The sequence below is a fragment of the Pinus tabuliformis genome, chromosome Q, assembly GCF_031772625.1.
Source record: "Pinus tabuliformis cultivar Carrire ecotype Pingquan chromosome Q, CPIR1, whole genome shotgun sequence".
NCBI lineage: Eukaryota > Viridiplantae > Streptophyta > Pinopsida > Pinales > Pinaceae > Pinus > Pinus tabuliformis.
This window is the reverse complement of record NC_142296.1, coordinates 687,978,433-687,993,231: the sequence shown is the minus strand read 5'-3', so window position 1 is coordinate 687,993,231 and position 14,799 is coordinate 687,978,433. Positions and strand designations below refer to the sequence as shown.

Sequence of the window (14,799 nt, the reverse complement as noted above, 5' to 3'; positions counted from 1 at the left end):
AACCCACAGGCTGGGCCAAGAACAAGGCTCTGATACCACTGTAATGTCCCAAACGAAGAAAATTTGGAACAAACCCTTTACATAAAATTTCTACTCATAAATAGAAGATTGCCATGTAAAATATAACAGATAAAATGCATGCAATTGCATAACACGATAAGCAGAAATCATCTGAGCTTTATTATAATTTATAAACTAGGGTTTCACATGCCGGAATAAAAAAATAGCTGAGATAGCTAGCCACAACAGATCTACAACAATGCCACAATGGATGTTGGGCATGGAATCCCCCCCCCCAAGGCATGTTTTGGGGCTCAAAGCCCAAGTTTTGACCAAATTTTGTTGTAAAGCTCCGCGAATTGCGGGCACGGGGCACGAAAGTATGATAGAGTCACAAGGTTGGCCGCTCTAGTTTTGTAATGTAATGTTGGCCTACCCATAGTCCGTGGACCATGGGATTGTATAAATAGAGCGAGGCTCTAAGTGTAAAAGGGGGAAGTAGTAGGGAGAAATCTAAGGATTGAGTCGCAAGTTTAAAGTGCCTTTGGTTCATAGAGTAGGAGAAGCCTCTCCAACTGAGTGTGCAGAGACCTAGTAGTCCACAGCTGAGTGCGTGGACCCTTGCAGCTAAGTGCGCAGGGCAGAGTAGAGTCTGTAACCGAAGAAAGCATTAATAAAGAGAAGTTTGTTATTAATTTGTGTATTTGTTCTTGAGTTAATGCATGTTTGATATAATTTGTGAATATGCTGTTTCTTTACTGCACGCATTTGTAAGAATGTTTTATATTGTTAAGTATAACTTAAAGCATGCAAGTAGGCTAAAATAATCAACTAACGTTGGAATATCAGTAAAGTCTTGGGTAATAACGCAGAAGCGCAGCGTTTGGCCCTTGAGTAGGGCTGCACGAACGCAGTATATCAGGCTATGAGGTAAGGGAAAGTGCGCGAAGTGACTTGTGCGCAGGGTCGAACCGCGGACCTCTTGAACCCATCAGACATCTCCAAGGTGCGGAAACCTGGTTCTAGCACCCTCCCATACTATATCGAATGAGACCTCAGTCCGCGCTCCACGGACTGTTGCCAAAAGGGCCAGTAGTACTGGGATTTGTTTGGCTAACTTAACTCCGAACCTGGGTCAAGCCCCAATAAGCCAACAAATGGTTCCATTGCCGGGAACAAGATCTGCATAAGAGATGTCTGATGTCGTATCACTGAAATCCGACAAAGAAAGGATTTGAAGAGTGACTGGATAGGAAGATTCATGAGTTCGAGGCATAGGAAAACAAGAATCCACAAGTATCGAAGGAAGAGTGGTTAGAGCGCTACTTATATACGGAAATCCACAAAAAAAAATTTGCATCCTTCCCCTATGAGTTGTACGAGTGGATCGCGAAGCTAGAAAACAATCAGGGAAGGTGTAGGCTCGACAAACCTATTGTGTGGACCCCAGAGTTGGTACGCAGACTAGAAGCATCGGAAGATAAGATTGCGTGTGCTGTGGACCATTGGCTCGATCGAATTATAGGAGGATTTATCACCAAGTTCGCGATAGATACTTCAGTTAGCTATAGCGAGGCAGAACGACGCTTCCTCAAAGGACCGCGAGGTAAGTACATTAAATCTTTGAACACTTGGATTAAAATGCTACTGTGTGAAAAGAGGGTTATGTGAATAAATTGATGTTTTGGTCTACCAGAAGTGGGAGGATCCACAGAAACGAAGGTAGCACAGAACTAGAGACTGGTCCCTTGATTTCACCTCCGCGGGAAAGCGAGGAGAAGCTCACGAAAGTTTCACCAAGAAGTGCGATCAATCTGATAAGGCAGCGAATTCCGCCCATACCACCCCCGCCTACACCGCCACTAGTTTTACCATCTTCACCCCCATCTTTGCCCACACCACCTCCGCCACCACCATAGTTCAATATGGCGAGCGCGATAAAGTTGTCGGTGTTCAAAGGAGTAGGGAATGAAGATTTGGACCAATTTTGGTTCGTGGTAAAGGCTGTATGGGAAGCGCAGGGTGTCACGGATGACAATATAAAGAAATCAATGCTAGTTAGTGCCTTGCCAGATCGCGCACTGACGTGGTACATTAAGCAATCCAATGACAATCCAAACGCAGGGATCACAGATATCCAAGCTGCACTAAACAGGGAATTTAGCAGGCCAAAATGAGAGACAGTCGATTATTGGATTTAAGGAAATCATGATGCTTCCAAGTGAGACCCCCTAGGAGCTGGATCAGAGATTGAAGTGTATGATTTGTGAAGCCATTATAACCTTGACGGATGGGCAACACTGCGCATGGTTTATAGCATTACTAACGCCGCATCTAAGTAACGCGCTATCACAGCAGAAGATGTCAACTTAGGCCGAGGCCTTGGAGATCGCAATGAAACTGCATGAGACCCCGATACTAGATCCTAACCTAGGAGTCCAACAGATCCACATGCAGTTGAAAAACTTCTTCCTTGAGATGCAGAGTTTAAAACAAGACAGGACAACTCGCCCAGAAGAGCGTGAAGAGGTATGATGCGTAAAGTGCAAAGGACAAGGACATGACAAGAACTATTGTTGAGTATTCGCGAACTACCTGGCGGGAGGAGGACCAATGCCATTAAGACCAGAGGCACAAGCAGGGCCAAGCGTGGCGCCTACATTATGGTGCGTGATTTGTCAGATAGGAGGGAAGCATGCTACAGATAATTGCCATCTATTACAGAAGTATACGCAGACGTCCCAGCAGTTGTTCTGTAATTTCTGCAGGTCAATAGGCCATGATGAGCATACCTGTAGAAGTTATGAACTGATGATGGATCAAACTCCTACCTGCAAAGTTCAGACCGAAACACGAGCCCTCGATTTCAGGGGCGCGGACGAGGTCGAGGTGGAATGGCACCAGGAAGAGGTCGCGGACGAGGTCGAGGTGGAATGGGACCAGGAAGAGGTCGCGGACGAGGTCGAGGTGGAATGGGACCAGGAAGAGGTCGCGGACAGCTAATCTGTTACAATTGTGGAGGGCCAAGGCATTATGCCCGCGATTGTACAAACCCAATGAGACCATCATGCCTATATTGTACCCAATTTGATCATGAGACGGAGGACTGTCCCATGTTGACAGCGAGGTTGCGCGATAAAGGGACACTCCAACCTCCCCCGACTCAGAACCTGCAAATGATGAGGTCTGAGCCACGCGAGGAAGAACCGAATGTAAATATCGTGCTCCGAAGTGGTATTACGACAGTGGATGACAAGGGAAGTAGCCCGAAGAGAGTGCCTGGGTTCGCAAGGCTCCAACAAAGGAACTAGAGTTTGATTTGGAGCGCGCTAAGGAGACATTCATGGAAGCTAATAAGAGCTTCGCGGAGGCCTTCACTTCAGGTAGTAAAAATAAACTGGAACCGGAAATGGACCCATCAATGCTCACTACCTTTCAGAAGACATGCAAGAAGCTGTTGCGCGACAGCAAGGCTATGAAGGGGCTGCAAGAACTCATCACTAGATGTGTTGGGACCGAGCCAAGAGAATCACGCGTAGTCCGGAAGCTCGGGAAGAACACAATGTGAACAGGAAGAGAAATGAGATTGACCACGCAGATCGGGGAATATAAAATGGATCAAGTGATTTTGGATCTAGGATCGGACGTGAACGTCCTGCCAAAGCAGACATGGGAGCGCATGTGCAGGCCCGCGTTGCAATGGTCTCCTATTCAATTTCGAATGGCGAACCAACAAAAGATCCTACCTATGGGAAGATTGCAAGGAATAAGGTTGGATATCGAAGGTGCGAGCGCGCTTGCAAATTTCGAAGTGATAGAGATTGTTGATGACAACAATCCCTATCCCGTGCTCCTGGGAATAGATTGGGCCACTGACATGAATGAAGTGATAAATCTAAAGAAGCGCAAGATGGTTTTTGAGAAAAAGTCATTGCGCGTAGTGGTACCTTTAGACCTTGCAAAAGGATCGCGCTACACAAAGCCAGTGCGCAACTACGAGAGTGACGACGATCTAGACTATATCTACAAGATAACCGCTCGGGAGCAGGATTGGGTGAATCCAACAGTGGATGGCAAGATTTCGTGAGAGCACGAAAGCTCCTACACCTCAAATTCGGATGAGGAGATAGAATGATGGCAGAACCGGTTACACGAGGTAACCACGCTCAACTGCAACATGATGATAAAGTCACTGTGCTATGTGGCAACAAATGTAAGAGATCTGCCTATTTATGATAGGTTGAGCAAGGTGGATGATTTCTTGAACAAATTTGAAAAAGAAGTGTCGAAATAACAGCGGTTCAATGCTCTAAAATGAGTACTACGCACTACGCCCGCAAGGTGGTGGGGTACGCACCAGCAGAATTTGAGGACTGGCGTGACTGTAGAAGAATGATGCGCATGCGGTTTGGGATGCCTTAGATGTGGCTAACAGACAAATATGACGGACAAGATGATCCACGTGCACACCTCGCGAAATGGACCAAGGTCTACGGGGAAGAGCCACAACTTGAGTGGGTGCATCTGTTCTGTCATACCCTGGATAGCATACCCATGAATTGGTATACTGAGACGGAGCTCCGCCATGGCACAAACGAATGGGATATCTTGCACGAAGGATTCCTGTTAACCTTCATGTTTGAGGATTATTGGTGGGATACTATTGATGATGCACTATAAGCAGTAAAAGTAGCTATCTTCAAAATACCCCAGGAGCCAATGGAAGTGCTTCAGCCAGAATGGGCGACCCAGCTGAGCTGCGCGCTGGAGTGTTACAATGTAAATATTGAGGAGGATGATGAGGATCCACGGAAAATTAACATTCTAGAAACTGAAGGCTATCGCGAGGTTCAGGGACCATTGATTGAAGATCCTGACATCACCGCGCTGCTAAAAACGAAGCAGGTAAACATTGGGATAGAGGCTGAACCGAAGTATGCAACGCTCAGTGACTATTGGGATGATGCCACGGTGGATAAGGTCGCTGGGTTGCTTTGCGAGTACCAAGACTTATTCCCGACCAAGATTACAAACCTAAAGGGGATTGTTGGCGATTTAGGGATGATGAAAATCACCCTAAAACCCGACACGAAGCCGGTTAAGCAGAGGCCTTACCGCTTGAATCCGAAGTACAAGGAAAAGGTCCGCGTAGAACTAGACAAAATGCTCGCAGCCAGAATTATTGAGCCAGTGGAAGAATCTAACTGGGTGAGCCCTATGGTAGTGCAGGAGAAAAAGCAGAAGGGCGAGATAAGAATATGCATGGACCTCAGGAAGTTGAATGACGCCTGTGTACACGACCCATTCCCGACCCCATTCACAGATGAAGTATTAGAAAATGTTAGCAGGCAAGAAGCATATTCTTTAACCGATGGGTTCTCAGGGTACCACCAGATCAAAATCGCGCCGGAAGACAGGAGCAAGACCACCTTCACCACTGAATGGGGCTGTTTTCAGTACATCGTCATGCCGTTTGGGTTAAAGAACCTGCCAACCATCTTTTTGCACATAGTTGTTGCCGCCTTCAAAGAATATATCCATAAATTCCCGGAGGTCTGTCTGGATGATTGGACTGTCTTTCGATTGGTTAAGCACCACGTAGCAAGCTTACGCTTGATGCTGGATACTTGCCGACGACACCAAATTGCGCTGAACCTTAAGAAGTGCATGTTCCTCATTCCCTTTGGGAACCTACTAGGACATGTGGTCTACAAACAGGGACTAATGGTAGACCCCGCAAAGATTGCAGTAATTCTGAATTTGGAAGCACCGCGAAGTGTTAAACAGTTGCGCGCTACCTTGGGACACACGGGGTACTACAGGAAGTTCATCAAAAGCTATGCCCAAATCATCGCGCCGATGGAGAAACTATTGAAAAAGGATGTCACATTTTGCTGGAATGATGATTGCATGAAGAGCTTGATGTCCTAAAGGGGAGATTGGCCTCTGCTCCAATCCTGGTCTTCCCAAAATGGGATGTGGAGTTTCATGTCCAAGTTGATGCATCGTGTATCGTGCTGGGAGCGGTGCTCACACAAGAGGGCAGAGAGTGCTTGGATCACCCTATCGCATTTGCAAATCGTAGATTGTCCAAAGCCGAAAAAAACTATTCCACAACCGAGCACGAGGGACTGGCTATGGTGTACATGCTCCAAAAATACTGGCACTATTTGCTAGGAGGACATTTCAAGATGTATACAGACCATTCTGCGCTAAAGTACTTGGTCAATAAGCCTGTGTTGGGGGGCTGCATATGTAGGTGGCTCTTATTGTTCCAAGAATATGACTTTGAGGTCGTGGTAAAACCTGGACGCCTGAACGCAGGACCGGATCACTTGTCGCGTATTGAGACAGGCGAGGAACCTACTAGTTTGGAGGAAGGATTACTTGACGCACAACTCTTTGTTGTGCGCGTCGCGAACAGACACTTCGAAGATATAATCCACTTTCTGACAACAGGGACCGCGCCGAAGGAATACTCTATCCAATAGAAGAAGGAATTGGTGGTGCGTGCGGCAGATTTTTCTGTCCTCGTGGGGCACCTATACAAAATGGGAAACGCTGAGATATTGCGAAGGTACGTACCTGAATTTGAACGAAGTCAGATCCTCGCTAACGCACATGGGGGCGCTGTAGGAGGACACTATGCAGGACGAGCGATCACACAAAAGATTCTTCACGCAGGGTTGTGGGGGCCAACCCTTCACTAGGATTCAAAAGCACACTATAAGGCCTGCGATATATGTTAAAGGACCGGAAAACCATCGCAGAGGGATGAGATGCCGTTGAATCCACAAATGATGCTGCAGCCATTCGAGAAATGGGCAATCAACTTTGTGGGACCTATCAAACCTCAGGGAAAAACGAGTGTGCGCTACATCATGACCGTGACGGAGTACCTGACACGTTGGGCGGAAGCACAGCCGGTCAAAGACTGCACGGCTGCTACGGCTGTGAAGTTTTTGTTTGAAAACATGTTGACCCGATTTTACTATCCAAAAATCTTAATGAGTGATTGCGGTACACATTTCCTAAACGAAACCATCAGCTCACTCATAGAAGAGTTCTAGGTGTATTGTCAAAAAAACACACCGCATCACCCACAAGCCAATGGGACAGTAGAAGCATTCAACAAAACATTGGAGACTGCACTAACCAAAGTGTGCAATGCATAGTGAAGCGATTGGGACCTGCGCATACCTGCAATACTATGGGCTTATAGGACAACATGCAAGAAACTGACGGGACAAACACCTTTCCGGTTAGTTTATGGCGTGGAAGCTGTCATGCCGATGGAATATATTGTACCTAGTCTGCGCATCACAGCACTCACAGGTATGACGGGCCGCGAAGCTCTAAAGGAAAGGCTCGCGCAATTGGAAGAACTTGAGGAGGAATGGTTCTTGGCTGGTTTTCATCAGCAAGTACAAAAGCAGCGTGAAAAGGCCTGGCACGATTGCCATATTAAGTTGCGCACCTTCAAGGTAAATGACTTAGTGCTACTGTATGACAGTAAGTTTGAAAAATTTCAGGGAAAGTTCAGAATTCATTGGCTGGGACCATACATGGTTAAAGAGGTCACAGATAGAGGCGCGGTCCAGCTAGTCAAACTAAATGGAGAGCCTTTCCCAAGCAAAGTAAATGGCAGCCACTTGAAGCCCTACACGGGTGGCCCAACTATCTGACTAATCGGCGGAAGCACAGTCTTTGCGCTCCAAGGATCCGGACAGAGGCACGAGACTATAAACACATGCAAAGGATACCGGCACAAATGCAGAGATGTAGTTTGGACACAAAGGTCTCGGAACAACGCATGTAGCAAACCCAGCAAGTGGCGGTTCAATGCACTGCTGACCTCCGCGCAGTTTGAGAATAGTTGGAGGGACTCCGCACAAGATCACTGCGCCAATAGAGTGACTCGAGAACGAGTCGCGATGTTTGTGTTGGGGCCCTGTTGGGCATGGAACCCCCCGCCAAGGCATGTTTTGGGGCTCAAAGCCCAAGTTTTGACCAAATTTTGTTGTAAAGCTCCGGGAATTGCGGGCGCGGAGTGCGAAAGTATGATAGAGTCACAGGGTTGTCCGCCCTAGTTTTGTAATGTAATGTCGACCTACCCATGGAACACAGACCATGAGATTTTATAAATAGAGCGAGGCTCTAAGTGTAAAAGGGGGAAGTAGTAGGGAGAAGTCTAAGGATTGAGTCGCAAGTGTAAAGTGTGTCTTTGGGTCATAAAGTAGGAGAAGGCTCTGCAGTTGAGTGCGCAGAGGCCTAGTAATCCGCAGCTGAATGCACGGACCCCTGCAGCTGAGTGCACAAGGCGGAGTAGAGTCTGTAACCGAAGAAGTAATTAATAAAGAGAAGTTTGTTATCAATTTGTGTATTTGTTCTTGGGTTAATGCATGTTTGATATAATTTGCGAATATGTTGTTTCTTTACTGCGCACATCTGTATGAATGATTTATATTGTTAAGTATAACTTAAAGCATGCAAGTAGGCTAAAATAATCAACTAACATTGGAATATCAGTAAAGTCTTGGGTAATAACGCAGAAGCGTAGTGTTCAGCCCCCAAGTAGGGTTGTGCGAAGGCAGTGTATCAGGTTGCGAGGTAAGGGAGAGTGCGCGAAGTGACTTGCGCGCAAGGTCGAACCGTTGACCTCTTGAACCCATCAGACATCTCCAAGGTGCGGAAACTTGGTTCTACCACCCTCCCATACTACTTTGGGTGAGACCTCAGCCCGTGCTCCACAGAATGTTGCCGAAAGGGCCAGTAGTACTGGGATTTGTTTAGCTAATTTAACTCCAAACCTTGGTCAAGCCCCAATAAGCCAACAATGGGCCTCCCAAAACAAACTGAAAAAACAATACACTACAACATGTGAACCCTGAATGGATTCACCGAGGGAAGAGATGGGTGCCCGCCCAATCTCTCTAAAATCACCCGAGGGTTTTTGACCCGGGGCTACCACTGGAGTAGAGAACCACGTTCTCAACGTCACATACAAGAAACATTGTCAACTCCAAGATGTCTCCAAATGATCTCCTCCTCCCCTTTTATAGATCTAATGGATAGATCTCCAAGCCTCTAGAAGCATCTTATTTTATTATTTTATTATTATTCTAGAAGCTCCTCCATTAACTTTATCTCAAGTGACCTCTAATTTTATTTTATTTCACTTAAGTCACTTTTTGATATTTTTCTCCAATTAATTATTTTTCCTTAATTAAATGACTAATTAAACTTAAAGTCATTTTTAACTAAGGAAAATGGCCAATCGCCCATTGTACTCTCTTCGGCCACTGGAAGTCTATTCTCAGCATCCCATCCTGTAGATCTTCTCATTCCGGTTCCAACAAGCTATTACACTGAGGTGTTCCATCAATTAATCTTTCCGAAATGCCACCTCGAGCATAATTAATTAAGTTATGCCCAATAATAATGTTGATTTCTGAAAGTTGTCAGAATGTGATGGAACGAAAGGCAAACTGTGTGGATGATGGATATGCCAAGTGAATGCTATCAAATCCCATAAAACTCCTCAAAATTCCATCGGTACCCCTAATGACATAAACCTGCTCCACTGACCTGGCCATCTTCTACCCAGGAAATCTAGCCTGGCTGTATTATGAAGAAGAATAAAAATGGGGACATGACTACTCTAATAAACCCTAATCCTATACAAGCCTTCAACTTAGGGCTTTTTTGAAGGTTTATCATTTCCTATTGTTGATAATATCTTTTAGGAAACATTTTCCTTGTGCTTGCATGCCTAGATGCACTTTGTTGAACTATATCTTGAAACCCTAGGTATCAAGTAATCTTTTCAAGGCTTGGCTTGTGGTATGCTGCTCGTTTTTCATAGAGAATTGTGCCTCAATCCATAGAAGAAGTACCTTTCTTAGCCTCTCAAATACATCACCTTGAACCAATTGACTTAGAGTATCCTTTAGGTGATAAACCATATGGTGAAATTCCACTAAAGAGCAGGAGGTGGAGTGCTAAAGTGACAGTGGCAACCACCTCATTGTTGTATGTTGGTTTGGATATTGCCTTGTGAGGCCTATCACAAGGCTTGCTAGATTTTGAGGCAACAAGACCCCATAAGGATAACCCATTTTTCAGGACAAAAATCTGCATGAACTTCAAAATATCTCAGGCAATCATGTTCAAGGCATGCAAACAACCTACAAACAATTTCCAAAAATTAGCCACAGACATATCACTTGAATCTCGACACAAAAGCTCTAAGTGAGGACAGATATCAATCCAAGGTTAGCCAAAGATGACAAGTTCATATCTTGCACAAAGAGGGAAGCAACAAAATTGCAGAACTCTAAAGGCCTAATCGAAAAATCTAATAACAATTGGGAACACAAGTAGAACAATAATGAAAATATCCACAAAATGAGCGAAGTGCAAGAAGGAAAATTGCGAAAACTGAACGCATTGTACAACATATTCCATTAGGTTTATACTGTATAAAATTGGTATATGGAAAAATATTTAATATAGAAATAGATGAGACATCATCTTTGATTTAGTCTCCCATGATACTTTTACAACCAGTGCAAGAGTTAAGCAGTATATTAAGAGAAACAGTACCAAATACAAATGATATACATTTTTGACTGAGTCAATTATGACCAAGTCTCATCACTCTCCCTTAACTGAACACTCTCAATGTCTCCTTGGAACACGTTATAGCATTGTCCAATATCTACAAGGCTAAGGATTTGGAATAGACAATTGTTTGACAAAACAAAGAATAGAAATAGACATAGAAGAAAAAAGGATACAGATAAATTAATTCTAGACCGACTGACATTAGGATGATAAGTAGTATTTTATCTAAGGCAACTTAAAAATTGAGAACCAACATATTCTTCATCCAAGGTACAATATAGCACTTGGCATTTTAAAATTTAAGAACCAAAAACTAAAGACCAGCAATGACTGGAAAATGTGAAACAGGAAAAGATAAAATATGTGAAATATCAGCTTGCCTTTCCTAGACGACCAATCATTGCCAATCCAGCTGTTAATGTCTGCAAATCCAAAGAAAGCAAGACAAACATCCATAAGTAAATAATAACAGAAACATTTATAGTCTCATGATTCATAAGAAGAATTAAAAAGCATATGAGTTGAAGTGACAACAATTTGAATGAAATCATTGATTGAACTCAACTGTAAAAATGCCAAGGGAAAGCATCAGTGGGACACTTCCATCACCTAGAAAAAGACATATAACCATAAGCACCTTAGAAACCATAAGAGAAATGAACCAAAAATTTTTGAAAGTTGTAAAAAAATATATGATGGATGGAAGGATGATCATATTGCACTAGGCTAAGAATGGAATCATAGAAATAGTTTACTATAATTAGCTTCCTAAACAAGAATCATATTTCTCAAGTATACTTACTAAAAAATCATATGGAACAAGCAAATGTGAATTAGATGTGTCTACGGAGTTCTTTTATTCTAGTTAATTGTGGGTGTAAGAATGCGAAGCATCTTCTTAAATTTGCACATATCCAATAGAGGCTCTACAATCTTAGGGTTTCTTCTAAATAGCTGTCCATGATCAGCTCTGCGAGAGGGGCCTCTGTCCCTCCTTCAGTCAGATGTTTCAAGAGTTTGTAAAAACTCTAGATCTATTGGTATTCCCTTTCAATCTCCTCTTCTTCAACATCATTTTCATAATGCAGCTGGGCAATGTGGGGCTTCTGGTTTCTCAAAGAAGCCTGCATTGGATGCATGTTGGCAAGCTAGAAAACCAAGGCGTTGTCTGCTAAAAGAAGTGCAAGATCCAAAATATGAGGTTAAATCCAACAAGATAAGAGAATATATCCAATATATGCAAGATCATGCTCTGATTTGCAATTTCATCGAATTATGCCCCTAGGTGTTGTCTGCCAAAAGAAGTGTAACATCCATAATATGAGGTTAAATCCAACAAGATCAGAGAACATATCCAATATATGCAAGGTCATGCTTTGATCTGCAAGTTCATCAGATTATGGCCCTCTGAAAATTCTATGATTGGGTGGATCCAAAATAAATGAAACCTCCAGAGTAAAATAGCACTGGAGTTAGGGGCAAAAGGATTCTTAACAGTCATTTTCTCTAGGCTGGAAGACAAAGCAAGGGTTCTTAAAATAGGGTCATATTTTTTTAATAATGCAAGGTTCTTCATGTGATTTTGGAAGGAGCAATATAATCTGCAGAAGGAAGACTTCCTTTGTAATATTCCTCTCTAGAAGTAACTTAAATTGTACACAATTTTCTAAGTTTTTGTCTAGGATTTCAGTGTGTTGATTCATCAAACAGTTTGTATGTTATTGGTTGTAGGTGCATCCCTGATACATTCAATTCAAAGATAATGTAGACAGCCCAAAAGAGTACATAACAGCAACATGAAAATATCATTACTTCAAAAATAAGCGATTCATTAACATACATATCTGCCACAATGGAATCTCAAGGTATCACAAAAGTAGCGAGGATTACAGTGCTCAGAAAGTAGTGGAACCTGGCATTTATTACAGCAATACAAATATCAGATTTGAGGTCTCCTTTGGTGACTCCAATACACCCTCCACATTGTTGATTTGGGGTAGCATTGGATGTGCTCTAACCATCAAAATTGATGGAGAGGCTAAAGCACATGAGATCTCCAAGACCCAGAAATGGTTTGGGGAAATTCCACCCGGTTAGAGAGATATTAAAATAATTAATATTTTTAATGGGGTATCTAAGTCTAAACTTAGGAAAATTAAAATATTAATGGGTATTAATATAAAACTGGGTGAGAATGTTCTAAATGACATGGATCAAGCCAAATCTAATCTTAGCCATTGATTAGAGATTTAATCTCGGTCGTGTTGAAATTTCTAAGTATTGCCCGTTAAATATTTTTCCTGTATTCTCTGGTTTATTTCACCTACTTGTTTAATTACTAGCAAGTTATTTAACCATATAAATATTGAAATAAACACAATATAGTCTCAACCATCTACAAATCAACAACGAAAAGAAATAGACAAACATTGTTATTTTTGGACAAACATCCCCGGAAAAAACCAACTTGGGAAAACTAGTGTAGCGGTTTCGAGGGTTTTATTATTAAGCAGCTTTTCTTGAGTACGTTGGGTGCCAAACTGGCTCACCCGACAGAGAAAATAATCTGGCAGTAATACCTCTCTTCGGAAGCAAATATTCTGAAAGTCTACTCCACGAAACCCTCTCCAGCACCTCTCTGAGGCACTGCGTCAACCTAAAACCCTCTCCGTCAGCCCTCTGAGGCTCTGCGCAACCTCTTTGGCCCTTTGCGTCACTTCTGCAGCCTCTGCATCACTCACACAGGCCCTTTTGGCCTCTACGCAGTCACTACTAGCCTCTGTGTGGCTCCCTCTCGCTCTACCTCTGCGCTAGTCTTCCGGCACTATCTCTGCCTCTCTGCCTTGCATTCACTGTCCCTCGCTGCAACTCTTATCACTGGTTTGATTTCTCTTAGCAAATCCCCCTCTAAAAAATTGAACTGGCTGATCACTCCGGTGTATCTCCAACTGACCCTCAAACCTCCTCCTATACTTTTTATGTTGAGTTTTCAAGGGTTGAGATTACATCTCTAATCAACGGCTAAGATTAGATTTGGATTGATCCATGTCATTTAGAACCTTCTAACCCAATTTTATATTAATACCCATTAATATTTTTATTTTCCTCAATTTAGACTTAGGAACCCATTAAAAATATTAATTATTTTAATATCTCCCTCACCGGGTAGAATTTCCCCAAACCATTTCTGAGTCTTGGAGACCTCATGTGCTTTAGTCTCTCCACCAATTTCCATGGCTAGAGCACATCCGATGCTACCACAAATCAACACTCCCTCTTAGCGAGGAATGTGCTCTAATAATACTCTATCTCTAAGCATCACCCTGATCATCCGGCACCGGTACCTGTGCTGATGTTAGGCCTTCCTGCCAAACATCCTCTGCACTGCTGCATCCGGTACTACTGCCCATGGCTCTACCACTACCACTGCTACATCTGTACGACAGCGCCTCTGCATCTATGTTGCTGCTGGTCCTTCCTCCCAACACTACATCTACACTGCAACCCTCTTTCATCATGTTGCATCGTGCTGCCCATAGCACTACCACTGTTACTGCTGCACTGCAACTCAATTACTGAGACGATGATAACTGATCTACCCAACTACTGTGTTAAGTTATGGTATGTTCTATGCTTATAACAGTTTACTTCTTTTTCTTAGTATATTCCACCGATTAGCAATCACATGTATATAAAGTAAAGAGCAAATAGAACATTAAACGATCGACAGAAAACAACCCAAGACAAGAGACACAAGATGTGGCGGCTAGCCAGGGACAAACCCCACAATGTGTGGGGAAACCCTTTGATCAAATCTTCTTTTATCTTCAATAATTCAGCAGAGAGAAATAGTACAATAAATCTGATGCATATCAGCAGTAGCAAACCCTAGATCAGTAGCATCAGCATTAGCGGCTTCATTATCAAACTAGGGCAGACCATATCTCACAAACCGACAGTCGGATTGACTTCATTCCATCACCAAAAGTTTCGGCTTCTAGAGGAGGTTCAAATGAACCTACAGCACAGTTCAGATGAGGAGATCTTCTAGGCCATGCAAGTCAATCTTTACTTCTGCAGTTGCAGCTTCAGTTTCAGCAGTTTCCGACTTCAAACTAGGGCAGTCGATATCTTGCAAACCGTTCGTCAGATTGACTTCATTCCACCACCAAA

General features: G+C 43.3%; 1 protein-coding gene across 1 annotated transcript in view; it reads right to left on the bottom strand.

Annotated features, from left to right (window-relative positions):
- Positions 1-14,799, bottom strand: part of LOC149221411 (Thioredoxin family protein) — a 455,192-nt gene that overhangs the window by 159,148 nt on the left and 281,245 nt on the right. Inside the window, exons 7-8 of the mRNA XM_089385096.1 lie at positions 11,192-11,235; positions 11,007-11,048 (exon numbers count right to left, since the gene is read on the bottom strand). Of these exons, the coding sequence (XP_089241222.1) occupies positions 11,007-11,048; positions 11,192-11,235 (86 nt within the window). The remainder of the gene's footprint in view (positions 1-11,006; positions 11,049-11,191; positions 11,236-14,799) is intronic.